This window comes from Panthera uncia, chromosome A2 (genome assembly GCF_023721935.1).
Source record: "Panthera uncia isolate 11264 chromosome A2, Puncia_PCG_1.0, whole genome shotgun sequence".
NCBI classification, from domain to species: domain Eukaryota; kingdom Metazoa; phylum Chordata; class Mammalia; order Carnivora; family Felidae; genus Panthera; species Panthera uncia.
Window position 1 is genome coordinate 78,616,171 of NC_064816.1, and position 19,661 is coordinate 78,635,831.

Genomic DNA, 19,661 nt, shown 5'->3' on the forward strand with positions numbered 1-19,661 from the left:
ATACAGCAAGATTGAAGTTTATTAAATAAAATTTTAAGAGCATAAGGAGAATCCATACGTTGCAGAACTACTCACTGAAGATGTCTAAGTGCCCTTGAGAACACCTAACATGATTTCCTGTGTTCGTCACTGCATTTATATTTATCTGGGCCTCTGAAATTATGATGTCCAAGAGAGAAAACTTGCTCTTTTAATTTAATACACACATTAAAATCATTAGAGGATTCTATATATGATGCTACAAATGATGGTGATTAACAATCTTTATTTTGCATTTTAGATCATCCAGCAGGAGGTATTCACATAGAGACTTGTACAGAATGTCCACCTATTTTCAGTAACAAGAAAGACCAACTATCAGAAAGTCCAACAGAGGCCACAGATATTGGTAATTTGTTTACTAAATAATTTAAAAACTTTATGTAGTTAATGCTGGCAAGAATGAGAAAAGGGTATTTGCCATCGTTTCAGGCTTTCCTTAGAAAGGCAAAGTTTATCAAACTTTGTGCTATGATTTATTCAGGTTCGTAAATAAACTACCCAAAGCAAATTAAGAGTTTTTAGTAAATTAAAATACATTTCTGAACACTAATCACTGTGGCATTTTGATTATAGGTTTTCGTAATCGCTGTGGAAAACCCAAAGGACCAAGAGATCCACCTTCAGAATGGACATGATTCAGGGAGCTAACAGACACTTTAAATTAGACTGGAAAATTCAAGTGCCACTGAAAGCCAGATTTATAGTATTCCATCTTAAAAACGTGGGACTAACAGCAGTGTAGATTGTTGCCTTAGTATTTTTTTTTGCTAGGACCATCTACCTGCCTTATACTACACTTAGGAAAAAGTATTACATATGGTTTATTTTGTAACTTCAAGTATTATTGCCTTAATGTCTCTTAACCCTGTTACACGCTGCTTGTAGACATGTTAATATAGTAATACTTTTATGATAAATTGAGTTTAAGGACTACTCTTTTGCTAATGTTTTATCATGTATGCATTATTTTGTATATGTACAGGGCAAGTAGGTATATAATTTGATAAAGTTGCAGTCATAAAATGTTATTAACAGAAGATGTAAGAAATTTCTGCATGGTCTAAATCTTTGTGTACCTTATTTGTAAATTATTTGCCCTGAAGTTTTAGAAAATAGTTTCTGAATTTTAAAATTGCTGGATTCATGCAGCCAGCGTTGCAGGTTATCAGAGATCAAAGATTGTAATAATAATACATTTTGTAAATTGTAAGCAAAAAGTTATTTTTATATTATATACTGTCTAATTGTCCATCCTAATTGTCCTTGTTTTCATCTAGTCATGGAGATTCAGTAAGTGCCTTGGAACAATATTGAATTCTCTTAGCTCGTGAGTGTGTGTGTGTGTGTGTGTGTGTGTGTGTGTTACTTTAATATTTGAACTCAAGTGGGATTAGAAGACTATCAAAATATATGTATGTTTCAGGATATTTGACCTGCCATTAAAAAAAAAAAACAGAAACAATTTTACAGTGCCTACTTGTCTTGGTTTTTCATTCCTTATTCCAAGGGAATTAGAGTTCGTATCCACCTTCCAGTGTTTAAGTCATGAGTGTGAATGGAGTTTAATCTCTTAATTAAAGAATTCCAATACTTCTACTAATTCTAATGCTTATCCTTGTGTCAGCCCTAGGCATCCTTCTCATTATTGCCTAATAAGATCCAGTAAAACACCAAACAGAGGTAAGGTTAGGAAGGGGGAACTGGTTTCTTCCCATCCTACAACTGGAGCATAGATCCCATCCAGGTGTCCCAAATTTGAATTCTAACACCAGGGATTAAAGTTAATGGATGTCTATATTTTCCCTCTGCATACGAAAGAGATAAAAGGGGCGCCTGGGTGGCTCTCTCAGTTAAGCCACTGACTCTTGATTTCGGTTCTGGTCATGATCTTATGGTCCTTAAGTTCAAGCCTCACTGTTAGCGCAGAGCCTGATTAGGATTCTCTCTTTCCCTCTCTCTCTGCCCCTCCTGGGTTCCCCCCTCTCTCTCAATCTCTCTCAAAATAAATAAACTTTTGAAAAAATTATACAAAGAGAGAAGAAATTATAAGACTAAAGTAAGAGAGTGACCATATCTGAGTAGAAGGATTATTGCAGAGGAGAAAATAAAACTATCATTTCACGTCAATTTTTTTTAAAGCTCATTGGTCTTTGTGTTTGCTCCTTAGGATTTCAAATTTTTCCCATGTTTTGGTCATAAGGAAATATGAATACAGTGGACCCTTGACATTCACAAGACACAGACACCTCTATAGCATATCATTTTCCTAAAAAAAATTAAACTAAAAGTATAACATTTATTTTTTTTTTTTATTTTTGAGACAGAGAGTGACAGAGCATGAACGGGGGAGAGCCAGAGAGAGAGGGAGACACAGAATGTGAAACAGGGTCCAGGCTCTGAGCTGTCAGCACAGAGCCCGACGTAGGGCTCGAACTCATGAATAGCGAGATCATGACCTGAGCCGAAGTCAGATGCTTAACCGACTGAGCCACCCAGGCGCCCTAAACTGAAAGTGTAACTGTAAAACGAATTTAGCTCCTTCATGTACTTGATGATTTGTATAATATGGTACTAAAATAATTTATAAACATTTTTATGTTGGGAAGGAATTGCTTGGAACATCTTCATTGAAAAATAACATATTCAGGGGCACCTGGGTGGCTCCGTTAAGTGTGCAAATTTTGATTTTGGCTCAGGTTATGATCTCACAGTTCATGAGTTTGAGCTGAAGTCAGGCTCTGCTGACAGGGCAGAGCCTTCTTGGGATTCTCTCTTTCCCTCCCCTGCGCTCTCACTCTCTCTCAAAGTAAGCAAACATTTAAAAAAATATATAACGTATTCAGAAGAGTGCAAAAATCATACTAATAATCATAAAGTTTATACCCATTTGAGTGTGACTACCACCTAGATGCAGCAATAAAATAGGATCAGCCACTAAGAACCTTTCCCCTTGGGCTTCTGAGATTTCTTCATTACCATATGAGTAGCTGTTACTTCTTTTTCATTGCTATAGAGTTATGCATTGTATGAATGTACCACAGTGTGTCCATTCTGCCATTAACAAACATTTTGATGGCTTGGGTTTGGGAATATTACAGATTATGCCACTATGAACATTTTTTAATGTGTTATTTGGTACATGTAGTACATACATCTGTTGGCAGAATATCGAGGAGTGGAATTTTGGGATCATAGGGTACACATACATATCTGCCTTTAGTAAGTAGATACTGCCAGTTGTCCTAAGTGGTTGTTCCAATTGTTATATATTTCTTGGTAGTGCCCTTAATTTTCATTTTAGCCTTTCTAATGGGTACAAAGTGGTGTTGGTTGTGATCGGAGTACGTATTTCTATCTAATGTTCCATTTTTTTGTTCAGGGAATGATTTTTTTTCCCCCATTGGCCAATCACCATTTAATGTCCTTGCTCCACTGTTACAGTTTTGTCAGGTATCCATTGATACCAGTTATGTATCCATTGATCTGTGAGTCAGTTTCTAGATTTTTCTTTCTATTCTATTGCCTATCCTCAGGATGATTTTAAATTGTCTTTTTCTAGCTTTAGCTTTCTCCCAAGGATTAGTTTTTATACTGGTTGGAACTGTGAGTAGAACAGTTACTCATTTTTCTTTTTCTGTGTAAAGCATATGGTAAGCTCATTTGTATCTGAGATAAACCACTGCCAAATTCATCCTGCTGCTTTATCCAAAACCTCTACCTTGTATAACTAAGGGTACAAAGGCTTTTAAATCTTTCTATTTCCTTCATAACACTATCAGTTAGCTTTCCTTTGGGAGCAATTTTTCATAAATAGTACTTTTCACTCTAATACTTTTCACTTTATGGACATTTTCTCCATAAACAGATAAACAGAGAGCAATAAAGCCATAGTTATGTCAGTGCTGAGCCAGGCTCAGTTATTAGCTGAGTAACTTAGTTAAGTATAACAGCCTCGTGGGGTCTGTGGTTAAGATTTTTGCCTGAGGGAAATTTCAGAACTATATGTTCTGAATCCCTGGGGTCACTTGAAATCATTGAAACTATGAACATTAAATTATTGAATGTGAAGAATTTACTGAATATCAATTTGTCTTTATCTTCTGAGCTTGGATTTATAACAGGGAGTTCCTATTCCTATTTAGATAACTAGATGGGTATGAGGGATAGGGAGGGTCTCTTAAATTCCCAGGATTCTGGCTGGGAAAGGAAAAAGCTCAATTTTGAATGTTGAGTTTGAGATAACCGCCAGGAGGTAGATAGTCCATAGGTAGATTCGAAGTTCATAAGAAATGTCCAGACTGGATATCAGTAAGAGGGAATTAATATAGCCAGGAATGAAACCATGACAGCACAGAAACCTCAGGAAGAATTTGCTATTTAAACGAACTTTTGCAGTAATATGGTAAATCTTCATATTTGTATTTGTTGAAACTTGATTTAGGTTAAACATGTTCCTTACCTTGGTGAATGGCATCCTCTCCCTCCCATCACCCATCCCAGTCATCTGGTGTATTCTGCACTCTAGGTTCTCATCTCTTCAATCCAGCTTCCTCACTACCACCACCAGACTCATCTTAAAAGGCCAGTCTGACCTGCTGGTGACCTCTTCTAATTGTTACCTTTTCCCTAAAAAATCTTTAATGGTTCCTCACTGTCTATGGTAATACTTCTTCAAAATGTGGCCCAGGTTCTCCTGCATTAGAATATTTGAGAGAGTGCCCTTAAAATTCAGGTTCCAGGGTCCTACCCTAGAGCTGAATTAGAATGGGGATAAGTAATGTGCATTTTAAACAAGCACCATAGGTGATTCTAGTGCATAATGAAATCCAGTGACTTGGATGCAAGACCCCATCCAAGATCTACCTGCTGCTGCCCTTTGGAGCCTTTTCTCTGTATCTGTGCTCTGGCCACAATGAATTACAGCTGCCCCTTGAACAACAAGGGTTTGAACTGCAAGGGTCCACTTACACATGATTTTTTTCAATAAGTGTAGTATAGTACTGTAATTAAATTTTCCTTGTGATTTTCTTTGTTAAAAACTTAAAAATAATTTTTTTATTGAAGTGTACTTCAATATTGAAGTGTACTTCAATATTGAAGTGACATACAATGTTACATTAGTTTCAGGTGTATGACATACTGATTCAACAACTCTATGTTTATGCTATGTTCACCATAAGTTGTAGCTACCATCTTCACTGTACAATGAATGCTATTACATTACCAATGACTATATTCCCTATGCTATACCTTTCATCCCCATGACTTATTCATTGTATAACTGGAAGCCTGTACCTCCCACTCCCCTTCACCCATTTTACCCATCCCTCCATCTCTCTCCCCTGTGGCACGCACCAGTTTGTTCTCTGTATTTATGGGTCTGTTTCTGCTTTATTCATTTTTTTAAGATTACACATATAAGGGAAAGCATACGGTATTTGTCTTTCTTCTGACTTATTTCACTTAGCATAATACCCTCTACATCTATCCATGTTGTTGCAAATGGCAAGACCTCATTCTTTTTTGTGGCTGAGTAGTATTCCACTATTTATGATTTTCTTAATATATTTTTTCTCTAGCTTACTTTATTATAAGAACACTGTATTTAATACATACAATATACAAAATATGTATCAATAGACTGTTATCAGTAAGGCTTCCAACAGTAGGCTATTAGCAGTTAAGTCAAAAGTCAATACACAGATTTCTGATTGCATAGGGGTCCCTAATCTTTGTGTTGTACAAAGGTCAGCTGTACTTAGAGTTTCCTGAGCCCCTACACCTGACTCATGCCAAACCCTCTGTCTTGAATACCCCACTTTGTCCTTGTTCTGGTGAGCCCTCCTCATCTATCAAGTCTAATTCAGCTGTTGTATCTTGTTAAGTCCTTCATTTCGTCCTATTTCTCATCAAGTCCATGAACCATTCTCTTTGTCTATACTGCACCCTATTTATTTACCAATGTACTTAGACTTTCTGCTCTACTAAACTAGCCCCTTGAGAGAAAGGACTATGATATTTAGTAAAAAGTTGGCATGTATGTGTGTGTATACACACACACACACACACACACACACACACACACACACTTTAAAAACAGCTAAATGTACAAAGGAGAACTGATTTTGAATATATGTATTTTCTTAAACATTGTCCTGACATAGAGTAAAAAATAAATGTCAGCTGAATAGGTGAACTGAATCCAAAACCATAGCACATGTTAAGATAGTCCACACCTGGTTCTGATTTACATTCCCAAGCACTCTTCTATTCAGTCTTTATATTTTCAAACTTAATACCTCTTGACATATGATTTAAAGCACCCACATCAATACACTCATTGAATGGAGCTTAATAATATGTTGCTTATATACTTGTCCCTGCTCCTGGAGCCAGCTCGAAAGTACAGAGTGGTCAAAAACATTATCCACTAACTGGGAGTACTTTCCCAAGAATATATCCATGGTTTCCAAACTGAATAGTTGGCTCTGTTCTGAAAACATGTATACATATATATTAAGGGCTTTTTAATAATTAAACTAAAAAAAAGTGTTAAATGTGAAGGGAAGCAATAAAAAGAATGATTGCAGTTTGCAATCTGAAGCTTTTGAGAGAAACTCAAGAATGCCACTTTAATTATATTTTAGCCCTAAAATGTATTCTGATTGTAATACGTATTAGGCATTTTTTTAAATGTTTATTTACTTTTGAGAGATGGAGAGTGAGGGGGGAGGGGCAGAGATAGAGGGAGACAGAATCTGAAGCAAGCTCCAGGCTCTGAACTGTCAGCACAGAGCCTGATGCAGGGCTCAAATCCATGAACCATGAGATCACGACCTGAGCCGAAGTTGGACACTTCACCGACTGAGCCACCCACGAGCCCCTGTATTTGGTATTCTTGACTGCAATTATAAAATCGTTCTAGTTTAATTCTAAATATAGGATTAAATTGAATTAAATCACTATTGTGCTAGTTTTGGAAAAGGTTTTGCTGCCTTTGTTTCCTTACACAGTATCTCCTAATTACCTGCTTTTAGTCATATTAGATACCAAAATTCAGATTCTATTAATAGCTTTCTTTTTTAATTTTTTTTTTTAAGTAAGCTCTATATCCAACATAGGGCTTGAACTCACAATCTCAAGATCAAGAGTTGCACATTATACTGACTGAGCCAGCCAGGAACCCCAAGATTCTATTAATAGCTTTCTAAATAATGAAATGTGAATTAATTTCAGTTTTTAAATACTCTCTTTTCTCTAATACTGGATCTTTGTTACACAGCTCTTCAAGCCCAGAAGCTCAAATTTTCATTCTGGCAGATGGAGAACTGCAAAAGCTTTAACTAAGATTTTGGCACATATCCACTCAATAAGCAGCCCTTGCATATTATGCCAAAAGTGCAAAGTAGATATAGTTTTGAATATAAATTGTATTTTCTTAACAGACTTCCTCCACTTGGTTTCCTCAGTTATTTGTCTTTAAGGTGCACAAATCACGTAAGATGTGCAAATGACCGGTATATTTAGATAATTTAACCAGTGAAAAGCAGTCGTGCCTGGGTAGCTCCAGGAAGTGTGCCTCTGTTCTATACTACCACAAATCTGGGCTTTGTTGAATTAATGGGGGCAGGGAATTCTAAAGATTCCAGTCATTTTACATTTTTTAGAGATAGCATGGCAGAGGTACTGTTACCACGACTTAATGTAGTAGCATTTGTGACTTGAGAATGTGCTTGCCAAAATGTCAACAAGAACATATTCTTTAGCTACTACAGATTGATGCCCAAATAGCCAAACAGGAAACAGGAAAGTAGTTCTAGATTTCTTAAACTATTATCTTTTATAAGTAATTCTTTTATTTTTTTCCCACAGTTACTTTTTTGTGTGATGAGACCTTTCAACATCCATTTTCTTAGCAACTTTCAAATATATAATATAGTATTATTAAATATAGTCACTGTGCATTATATCCCCATGACTTATTTATTTTATAACTGGGAGTATGTACTTTTGATCCCCTTCACCCATTTTGCCCACCTCACCCTCCAATATTATGTTTTTCTGATTGAAAACTTCTTCAGGGGCACCTGGGTGGTCAGTTAAGCAACCAACTCTTGATTTCGGCTCAGGTCATGATCACACTGTGATATCAAGCTCCACACTGGGCTCTGCCCTGACAGCACGGAGTCTGCTTGAGATTCTCTCTCTCCTTTCTCTCTGCTCCCCTGCTCATGCTCTCTTTCTCTCAAATAGATAAACATTAAAAATTCTTCAGCAGGACTGTTTAGTAAGTACCCAAATGTACAGATCATCTACACTTCTGTGACATTTTATTTATTTATTTATTTAATGTTTATTTATTTATTTTTGAGAGAGAGAAAGAGAGAGAGAGCGCGCGCGCACGAGCAGGGGAGGAACAGAGAGAGAGGGAGGAATCCAAAACAGGCTCCAGGCTCCGAGCTGTCAGCACAGAGCCTGATGGAGGGCTCGAACTCACAAACCGTGAGATCATGACCTGAGCCGAAGCCAGACGCTCAACCGACTGAGCCACCCAGGCACCCCAGCACTTCTGTGGCATTTTAAAGTATTGTGCCTTCTAAATTTTAGCTTTATGTACATATATATAACCTATTAGAATATTTCCAATGTCTTCTAATACTAAAATGTGAAAAAACATTTAAATAATATACTGTATTAAATATAAAATCTAAGTATTTAGCGTTTCTGATCGTATTTGAAGTAAGCACACATTTTCACGCAGCTTCTATGCAAAAAATTTTAAATGCCAATCTAAGGTTACTACAATGTCATAATTTGAAATGTACACATTAGCTGATACATTAGAAAAATATTTTTGAAAATCAAAACTCTATATATACACATTTGTTTCAGAAAAGTGAAATGCAGATTATAGGGAGCTTCCTATTGCTATTAAGCATAACAAAGTACTCTGCTTATCTTTTAAGCCTAAAGTGAGCTGTCCATTTTAATGTGATTGTTCTATCTGTCACTATTGATTTCCCTGTAACAGAAATAAATTGAAATTTACATGTAGAAGTTTTATGTTTACACTTTACTTTCATTTGAATCCACTTATAAACTTAGGACCAAAAATTTTTCAAAGTTATATTCTTTGATAAAGGCTTCCAAATAGAGCTTTTATTCTGGATGTAGGCGTTGGAACATCATGGAACTCTTCTCTATTCTACCAGAAGGGGGCAGCAAAACAAACCAAAAGGAAATTTATGGATCCAAAAAAAATCAGGAACGGCACTCAAGAAAATTCACAAAACTAACAACCCAGAAGCTTCTGTGAGTGGCTTCACTGTTTGAGAATGTTTATGAAGGCCCTAATACCAAGTGCCCCTCTTTGCAAGACCTTAAGGCATCAACAGTCTTCATGCAGACTCAGGCCTATCTAATAAAAATTATTAACCTTGCTAAATTCTTACCATATGCCAGGTACCCTGATAATCTCTGAACCCTGAATACATATTATCTTACTTAATCATCACAAAATCCTTGCCAGGTAAATATTCCTGTTTAATGGATGAACCTGAAGAATATAGACTTCAGTGTAATTTTAAGTCACACAAAGTAGCAAAGTCAGAATTTAAGCCTAGTTCCTATTCCCAAATGCTTACTCCTAACTACTAACCTTACCTTACTATATGCCTCTAGATTTCAGAGAAACTAGGTGTGTAGGCTTTAGCAGATAAGAAATGTTTGTTAACTGACTAGAAAAAGGGCTAGTTACTTAAGTCAAATGTTATCCGTAAGCTTTAAAACATACAGCCTGAAAACTGGCGAATGCTGGAATCATGGCCACAATATTTGCAGCTTCTCCCATAAAGGTGGAGTCTGTTTTCTCACCTCTAGTATCTAGGTTGACCTCATGCCTTGCTTTGACCAATAGAATGCAGCACATGTGTTTCTGGGCTGATTCTGTTTCTGGACCTTAAGAGGCCAGGTTACTTTGGTCTCCAGTCTCCTGAGCCCTGGTGGCACGTAAAGAAGCTCAGGCTTAACCATAGAACCCATGAAAGATGATGTGGAGACTCAGTCCCAGCCAATACCACATGGAAGAGAAGCATCCAGCCTAGCACTCCTGTTCCCCAGAACTGTGAGAAATAATAAGGTGTTGTTTTGAAAACATTATGTTTTATGGTGGTTTATTCTGCAGCAATAAGTGAAACAACAATGGAAAACCAAAAATGACCTAAGTCTACAAATATTTAATATAGATTCCACTCTTCCTATCTACTATCGCTTTTCCACTGTCCATAGGTATATGAAATAGCTGTGTGTCCTTTCTCCTTTTTGCAACATATAGTTGGTAATGAATACCAAAAATGTCAAAAGGCTGTTAGCTCAAAGCCAAGGAATTTCCAAAGTTTTAAGTCAAGCCTTAATTAGAAATGTATCTATCTACACACACACACACACACACACACACACACACACACATTTAAGTTTATTTATTTATTTTTAAATAACCTCTACACCCATCATGGGGCTCGAATTCATGACTCCAAGATCAAGAACTTTCTGCTCACTAGCCAGGAGCCTCAAAATGTACCCATCTATTTATTTTTAAAAATTTTTTTTAACGTTTATTTATTTTTGAGACAGAGAGAGACAGAGCATGAACGGGGCAGACAGCGAGGGAGACACAGAATCGGAAGCAGGCTCCAGGCTCCGAGCCATCAGCCCAGAACCCGACGCGGGGCTCGAACTCACGGACCACAAGATCGTGACCTGAGCTGAAGTCGGACGCTTAACCGACTGAGCCACCCAGGCACCCCAGTACCCATCTATTTAATGACACTCTCTAAGCAGCTCCTAGGGCTGGAAAAACATTTATATGAGCTCTAAAATAAAGGCATAAAAGTCCTTTTAGCAATTACACTAAGGCTGTGATATACATAATTTTTACTGTTAAAAGTCTTCAGCCCATGGTTGGGAGTTAGCATAGATCTAAACAGATCTAAAATCCTTCTTTTTTTCTATGCCTCAAAACAATTATTTGAGAATTTTTGATAACTTACATATATAACACTCATACGATGCCTCCTATATCCACATACTGTTGTAAGTGACTCATTTAATGAGGTAGGCACTATCTTTAATCACCATTTTATAAAAGAGGAAGTTAAGGTATAGACAGAGGTTAACTAGCTTGTCCAAAATCACAATGCAGCAAATTCTGATCCTTTTCTACTGGATGAAGGCGGTGGGGGTGGAGACAGATAAGGATTTAGGTGATACTATGTGTTCAAATAACATCTCCAAATAACCCTTGGGACTAACCATGACAGCAGAAGGCCTCTGCATGTTATTTGAGATCAATTATATGTCTCTAACCTTTCCAGCTTTATCTGCCACCACTGACTCTCCACCCTGACCTTCAGCTGTAGAAATGTACACCCCACATATACCTTGGAATTTTTTTTTACCTCTGTGCTTTGCTCTTTTGGTCCCACTCAACAGCCACCCCCCGCTTGGAATGCCTTCATCACCTTCTTCCAATGTGAAAGTGCAGTTACATACCTTTCAAAGTCCACCAACAGCACTCTCTTCATAAACTTTCCTACTTTTCAATATATCACTCCCTTGACTTCTGGCCAAATCAACTGCTCTTCCATGAAGTTCCCTTAGCTCTAGTATTCTAAGCAATTTTTTCCACATCATTTCAAATTAGCTGTTTTAAAAATACATCTTCCACATTACCCTTCAAGGCTCTTGAGTGCCTAACCCAATTTTCTCCATACAGTGTGAACACATTAGTTGCAATAAATTCATGTGAACAGAGGTGGGATTCAGTCAGGGTGAAGAGGGCATCTTTTTCAGACCCAATCCTGTTATATGAACTTTAGAGACAAGCAGAGTGACATTTCTGGAATTGCCTCAGGGCAGTGCCAGTTTTAAGGGTAAGGAATAACAATTTCATGTCTTTGGTTCAAACTAGAAAATTCTATAGCAGTTCCATATAAGCAACAGTAGGGGTTGAAATCCAGAGGTATTGGACACTAACTCTAAATGGTTACCTACCAACAGGTTTTAAGACTGTTTACGAAGCACAAAGTTCAGCAGAGACCAACAACTACCAGTTAATAAGCTCACTGTAACAACAGCTCGAGTCAACTAGGCCTGCAGTTCCAACCATTGACATCTCCTTAACCAACTAATTACCAATTTTCCATCAGGTGGAGATGCCACAATTTTCCTTGAAAAAAGTGGCAACAGGGGGATCATTTTTAGAAAAACAAGGTAGCATTTGGATTTTAAAAACCATTTGAAATCTGGGAAAAAAGGATGTAAGTCATTAAGAAAAAAAAAAATGTTTTTGGAGGAGGAGGAGCCAAGATGTTGGAACAGCATCGAAGTTTTTTTTGCAACTCTCATCCCTGAAATACAGCCAGATCAACACTAACCCATCTTGCACACCTAGAAAACTGATTTGAGGATTAACACAACAATCTGCACAACCTGAACCACAGAACTTGGCAGGTACGCAGAGCGGAGAGGTGAACTGGGGGAGACAGAAGCTGTGGAGGGCAGGGAGCTGTTTTTGTTTGTGGAGAGAGGATGGAGATGGGGAGAGAGCATGGGAAAAGCACCACCCCTCCCCCACCACACACACAAAAGCAGCTGGAGATAAAGTGGAAAAGTGGAAACAGCCGCAGGGACTGAACAAAAAAGGGACAGAGGAGAAAGGAGAGGGTTTAAATTCCATTAAGATTCTATAAACAGGGGAAGCGCAGAGTCTGAAACTCTGCACCTCAATACCTTGCAGTGCTCTGGTGGGAAGGGCGAATCGCCAGAAGCAAAGCGGGGTCCGGGAGGTTCTCGGGCCACACGGGGAGAAGCAGTTCCACTGTTGTAAGGACATTTGGTAGAAGCTGTGCTGCCACTTGGTCCCAGCAGACCCCAGAGAACAATCACAGTCGCTAGTGATGGAACAGGACGTTAAGAGTGAAGCCTGGTGCGAGATGTGTGTTGCGATTTTCCATAAACCTGAAACGCTGCTGCTACAAGATCGTACGAACCTTTTCTGGGGCGGGCTCACACCCAGCTGCAATCTGTGGGCATCAGCAGCAGCGCGATCTCGGAACATTCCTGGGGGCGGGCCGGCACCTGGCCATTTCTCAGAAAGACCCTCTTCCAGAGGCCTGAGAGGATCAAAGCTACAGTCCCTCAGAAGTGAGGGGTTGGAAAACACAGCCACATTAGAGATAAAACTCAGAAGGGAGGTGCCGCCTGGCAACCTGACGGCTTGGTCACAGACAGTGTAGAAACAGGGAGTGGATGGAAGCTGAAGACAAAGGAGGGGTGTTTGATTACCAATGGTGAGAGCACAGAGTTCTGATACTACTGGGTAACTGGGTGACGCCATTTCACCTCTCTCGTGCATGCGCATAAACACCTACGCACACCACAGCAATCCACCCCAGTAAGCTAAGCAGCTCCATCTAGTGGAGAACGGAGCCATTACACTAAACCTCACCCAACTGGGCCAACAGCACTCTTAACAACACAAATCTCCCGCTTGCTTAGCTTAAGAACTATGAAGTGCTTCACAGCTTGACTTTTATGGGAAACCAGATGTAATTTCAACCTTACTTCATATTGTTCACTGGTCCTTTTATTCAGTTTTTTTTATTTTTCTTTTCTCATTCTTGAATACAGAAAGAGAAAAAATTTATTTTTATTTTCCATTTTTATTAAAAAGAAAATTTTTTCTACTATATATTTTACTTTTTTGTAAATTTTAAAAAATCTATTTTACTTTCATCATTTTATTTGATTCTATTTTATTGTATTCATTTTTTCAAATTTTCAAACATTTTCCTTTTTTCTTTTCTTATCTTTCCCTTTTTTCTCTAATCTCTCAAGCTTCTTTGAACAACCAGGCCAAAACACACCAACGACCTAGCATTGTTTATTTGATTTCTTTGTGTTGTTTTTAACTTTTTAAATTTAAGTGTTTTTTGTTTTTGTTTTACTTTATTAATTCCTCTTCTTCCTTCAAAATGACGAAATGAAGGAATTCACCCCAAAAGAAAGAACAGGAAGAAATGACAGCCAGGGACTTAATCAACACAGATACAAGCAAGATGTCTGAACCAGAATTTAGAATCACGATAATAAGAATACTAGTTGGGGTCAAAAATAGATTAGAATCCCTTTCTGCAGAGATAAAAGAAGTAAAAGCTAGTCAGGATGAAATAAATAATGCTATAACTGAGCTGCAATCTTGAATGTATGTCATGGCGGGAAGGAAGGATGAGGCAGAGTGGGAAATCAGTAATATAGAAGACAAATTTATGGAGAATAATGAAGCAGAAAAAAAGAGGGAGACTAAGGAAACAGAGCACAAAATAAAAATTAAAGAACTCAGTGACTCATTAAAAAAAGGAATAACATCTGAATCATAGGGGTCCCAGAAAATGAAGAGAGAGAAAAAGGGGTAGAAAATTTATCTGAGCAAATCATAGTGGAAAAGTTTCCTAACCTGGGGAAAGACACAGACATCAAAATCCAGGAAGTACAGAGGAAGTACTCCCATTAGATTCAACATAAACCAACTATCAACAAGGCATATCATAGTCAAATGCACAAAATACTCAGGCAAGGAAAGAATCATGAAAGCAGCAAGGGAAAAAAAGTCCTTAACCTACAAGGGAAGACAGATCAGGTTTGCAGCAGACCTATCCACAGAAACTTGGCAGGCCAGAAAGGAGTGGTAGGATATATTCAATGTGCTGAATTGGAAAAATACGCAGCCAAGAATTCTTTATCCAACAAGGCTGTCATTCAAAATAGGAGAGAAAAAAAGTTTCCCAAACAAAACTTAAAGGAGTTTGTGACCACTAAACGAGCACTGCAAGAAATTTTAAGGGGGACTCTCTGAAGGGAGAAAAGACAGGTAAACAAAACAAAACAAAACAAAACAAAAACAAACAGGCCAAAAGCAACAAAAACTAGAAAGGATCAGAGAACACCACCAGAAACTCCAACTCTACAGGTGACATAATGGCAATAAATTCATATCTTTCAGTACTCACTCTAAATGTCGGTCTAAACGCTCCAATCAAAAGACATAGGGTAACAGAATGGGTAAGAAAACAAGACCTATCTATATGCTCTTTACAAGAGACCCATTTTAGACCTAAGGATACCTTCACATTGGAAATAGGAGGATGGAGAATCATCTATCATGCTAATGGTCACCAAAAGAAAGCTAGACTAGATTAGTCATACTTATATCAGACAATATAGATTTTAAAATAATGACTATAACAAGGATGAAGAAGGGTATTATATTATAATTAAGGGATGTATCCACCAAGAAGACCTAACAACTGTAAACATTTATGCTCCAAACATGGAAGCACCCAAATACATAAATCATTTAATCACAAACATAAAGAAACTCATTGGTAATAACACCATAATAGTAGGGGACTTCAACATGCCACTTACAGCAATGGACAGATCATCTAAACAGATAATCAAGGAAACAATGGCTTTGAATGACACAGTGGACTTCTCAAAGTCAACACCCAAAAAACAAATACTCGAGTGAAGAAATGGACAAAAGACATGAATAGACACTTCTCCAAAGAAGACATCCAGATGGCCAACTGACACACAAAAAAATGCTCAACATCACTCATCATCAGGGAAATACAAATCAAAACCACAATGAGATACCACCTTACACCTGTCAGAATGGCTAACATGAACAACTCAGGCAACAACAGATGTTGGTGAGGATGCGGAGAAAGAGGATCTCTTTTGCATTGTTGGTGGGAATGCAAACTGGTGCAGCCACTCTGGAAAATAGTATGGAGGTTCCTCAAACAATTAAAAATAGAATTACCCTATGACCCAGCAATTGCACTACTAGGTATTTATCCAAGGGATACAGGTGTGCTGTCTTAAAGGCACACATGCACCCCAATGTTTATAGCAGTGCTATTAACACTAGCCAAAGTATGAAAGAGCCCAAATGTCCATCGACGGATGAATGGATAAAGAAAAGTGGTATATATGTGTGTGTGTGTATATATATATATATATATATATATATATATATATATATATAATACACAATGGAGTATTACTCGACAATCAGAATAAAATCTTGCCATTTGCAACAACGTGGATGGAACTGGAGGATATTATTATGCTAAGCAAAATTAGTCAGAGAAAGACAAGTATCATATGACTTCACTCATATGAGGAGTTTAAGATGAACATAAGGCAAGGGAAGCAAAAATAATATAAAATCAGGGAGAGGGGATGGCCTAAATGGGTAAGGGGCATTAAGGAATCTGCTCCTGAAATCATTGTTGTACCATATGCTAACTTGGATGTAAATTAAACAATAAATAAATTTTAAAAAGATTTTTTTTAATGTTTTAAAAATTAATTAAATTTAAAAAGTAAAAGTGATGATGTTCATTTCCAAGAATGTGAAAACATGATTTAGAAATCACTGTATTCTAGGGGTGTCTGGCTGGCTCTATTGCAAGAGCATGCAACTTTTGATCTTAGGATCATGAGTTTGAGCCCCATGTTTGGTGTAGAGATTAGTCAAATAAATAAATATATACATACATAAATATTTAAAAAGAGAGAAATCACCATATTCTACATAAAACATCTTTTGGCCTAAGTCAGTGTTTCTGAAAATTTTTTTTCATTATAGGCTTCTCACCCCGACAAGGAGAAACTCTAGATTTAAATTCTCCCTAGTGAGAGAAATAGGAATAATATTTTGTTGAGTACTGTTGAGCTTTGGAGGTACACAGACCACTCTAATGTCTAAGATTGTTTTTGTCCCTTATGACAGAATTTTAGAGTTTATGGCCTAAGCCCATTAACAGAGCGAACTTCAAGACTGCAACCAAACAGGGAGCACTGATGGCCACGGTATCATATTTGGATGTGTCTCATAAGACAGACTCTCAGTGTGCTTCTCACATGCATCTTGGCCAGCTAGGGGTGTGCTTTGGGTTTTTCTTCATGAGACAAGAGATGCCCTCTCATACTTTCAGAGATAAAAGAACGTTTTTAAAGTACTTTATTTTATTTTTAATTTCCATGTATTTTTGAGAGAGAGAGCAGGAGGCAGGAGCAGGGGAGGGGCAGAGAGAGAGAGGGGGCCAGAGGATCCAAAGTGGGCTCTGCACTGACAGCAGAGAGCTTGATGCAGGGCTCAAATTCACAAACCTCAAGATCATGACCTGAGCCAAAGATGGATGCTTAACCAACTGAGCAACCCAGAAAATACTTTAAACATCAAATCTAATGTTTACTTTATAAAAAGTAACAAATCTTGAAAAGAGATATTATCTGATAATTTACCTTGCCTAGTAGTTCCTAGCCTTCTCTGAAAGGCTGCCTGCCTCCCTCTTTGTTCCTAGACATACTAAGTGTACTTTAAAATAGACATTTTTTGGCACCTTAGTGGCTGAGTCAGTTGAGTGTCTGTCTTCCATTCAGGTCATGATCTCATGGTTCATGAGTTCGAGCCCCGCATCAGGCTCTGTGTGGACAGCTCAGAGCCTGGAGCCTACATCAGATTCTGTGTCTCCCTCTCACTCTGCCCTCTATGCCTCGTGCTCTCTCTCTCTCAAAAATATATAAAGATTAAAAAAAAATTAAAATAGACATGTGTTTTTATCTACTTCCAGAAAGGCTATGATAGATATTTCTCTTAATGAACACAATAATTTACCTTCATCACAGCACTGTTACAAGGATTAAATTATTTAACATGTAAAATTGCCTAGCACAATAAGCTTTCTGGCATAAAACACACAGCCATAAATTAATTATGAAAGAAACAATGTGTAACAATCTGAAAAAACAAAGAGGTTATTGTGAAAGCGATTGGAGTGATTGTTGACATTAACTACAATACTGTTATGCATCTAAAAAATTAACAATAATTCTTTAACACAATCAATTATTCAAATATGTGTTCAGATTTCTGAGTCTCATAAAATGTTTTGGCCACTGGTTCGTTTGAATCAAGTTCCATACAAAATTCCCATGCTGCATTTACTTGATATATTTCCTAAATCTCTTTAAATTTTAGGTTCCCTTTGCTTTCTTTCCTTGTCATGTATCTGTTGAGGAATCTGTGTCACTTGTCCTATAGAGTTTCCCACACTATGGATTTCACTGGCTGCCTTCCTCTGGTGGTGTTAACATGTGCCTGTATCCCTCTATTTCTTGTAAACTTGGTGCTAGGATTGGGAGGCTCTCAGAGTCAGGATTGATGGTTTGGGCAAGAATGCTTCATAGACGTTGTCACTGACTTCCACTACATGTGTCAGAAGGGTCATAATGTCTGGTAGTCTCAGTGGTGATGCTGATCAGTGTGTTCAGATACTGTCAGCCTGTTCATTATGATCTGTTCACTAAAGTTTCCAACAGCCTTTCATCTCATGCCATCCTCCTCCTTACAGCTCTTCTTAGACTTTAGTGTTGGGAAAGCTAAAAATATATTTCTCAAAGTCCTTTGCAGCTAGAGTTATGGATGTAATTTAAATTCCACCAACTAGAGGCACTTGTGCACAGTGAAGAATCTAGAATGCAGAGGGGAGGACAAGGTTGTGAGGAATCCTTCTTAACGGGGCATATTATCATGAAGGTGACGTGACTGTGGAAACCAGTAAGGGTGGCTTCCACATTCAGCAAGTGGCTTCCTGATCATGACATGAGCAGCAGTCCTTTGCCAGCCCAGTTCTAAAGCGTGGATTTGTGACGCACTCCTGAAGCTCAGTTTACAATCCTGCTATTTGTAATATAACATGCAGTAAATAATCCCTTTTGGCTTAAATTACTTAAGAGTGGATTTTATTCTCTGCAGTGAATCCTGAGGAATGCACCTCCTCTACAAAAAGGTATTGTCAGAAATTGTCAAACAATTGCCTCTCTGATTTAAAAAAAAAAAAAAGTGTATCTAGTTAACTTGCTAACAATTTCCTGAGTGTGTAAAATAGATATTCTAGGAAGATGAACATTTATTTTATTTATTTTTGAAATTCCAGTATAATTAACTTATAGTGTTATATTAGTTTCAGGTACACAACATAGTGATTCAGCAATTCTATACATTACTCCCTGCTCATCATGATACATGTACTCTTAATCCCCCTCACCTATTTCACCCATGCCCATCACCATGGTCCCCTCTGGTAACCACCAGTTTGTTCTCTATATTTAAGAATCTGTGTTTTTGTCTATTTTTTGTTCATTTGTTTTGTTTCTTAAATTCCACATACGAGTGAAATCATATGGTAAATTTTCTCTCTCTGACTGACTTATTTCAACTTAGTATTATATCCTCTAGATACATCCATGTTGTTGCAAATGGCAAGATTTCATTTTTTATGACTGAGTAATATTCCATTGTATATATATTCCATATATTCTTTTTTTTTTAATGTTTACTTATTTTTGAGAAAGAGAGAGCAAGCAGGGGAGGGAGGAGAGAGAGAAAATCCCAAGCAGGCTCTGCACTGACACAGGGCTTGAACTCACAAACTATGAGATTGTGACCAGAACTCAGACACTTAACTGACTGAGCCACCCAGCTG

The 19,661-nt window shown here is 37.6% G+C and overlaps 1 protein-coding gene and 1 long non-coding RNA gene across 7 annotated transcripts in view; one reads left to right on the forward strand and one right to left on the reverse strand.

Moving 5' to 3' along the window:
• The window catches only part of PTPN12 (protein tyrosine phosphatase non-receptor type 12), a 112,444-nt gene extending 108,560 nt beyond the window's left edge, over positions 1-3,884 (forward strand). For all 4 annotated transcript variants that reach the window (XM_049642852.1, XM_049642853.1, XM_049642854.1 and 1 more), the window contains 2 exons: positions 281-388; positions 616-3,884. In XM_049642852.1, coding sequence (XP_049498809.1) covers positions 281-388; positions 616-677 — 170 coding nt within the window. In that variant the 3' untranslated portion in view covers positions 678-3,884. The remainder of the gene's footprint in view (positions 1-280; positions 389-615) is intronic.
• LOC125930807 (uncharacterized) overlaps positions 1-19,661 on the reverse strand; it is a 98,364-nt gene that overhangs the window by 36,762 nt on the left and 41,941 nt on the right. The window lies entirely within an intron of this gene.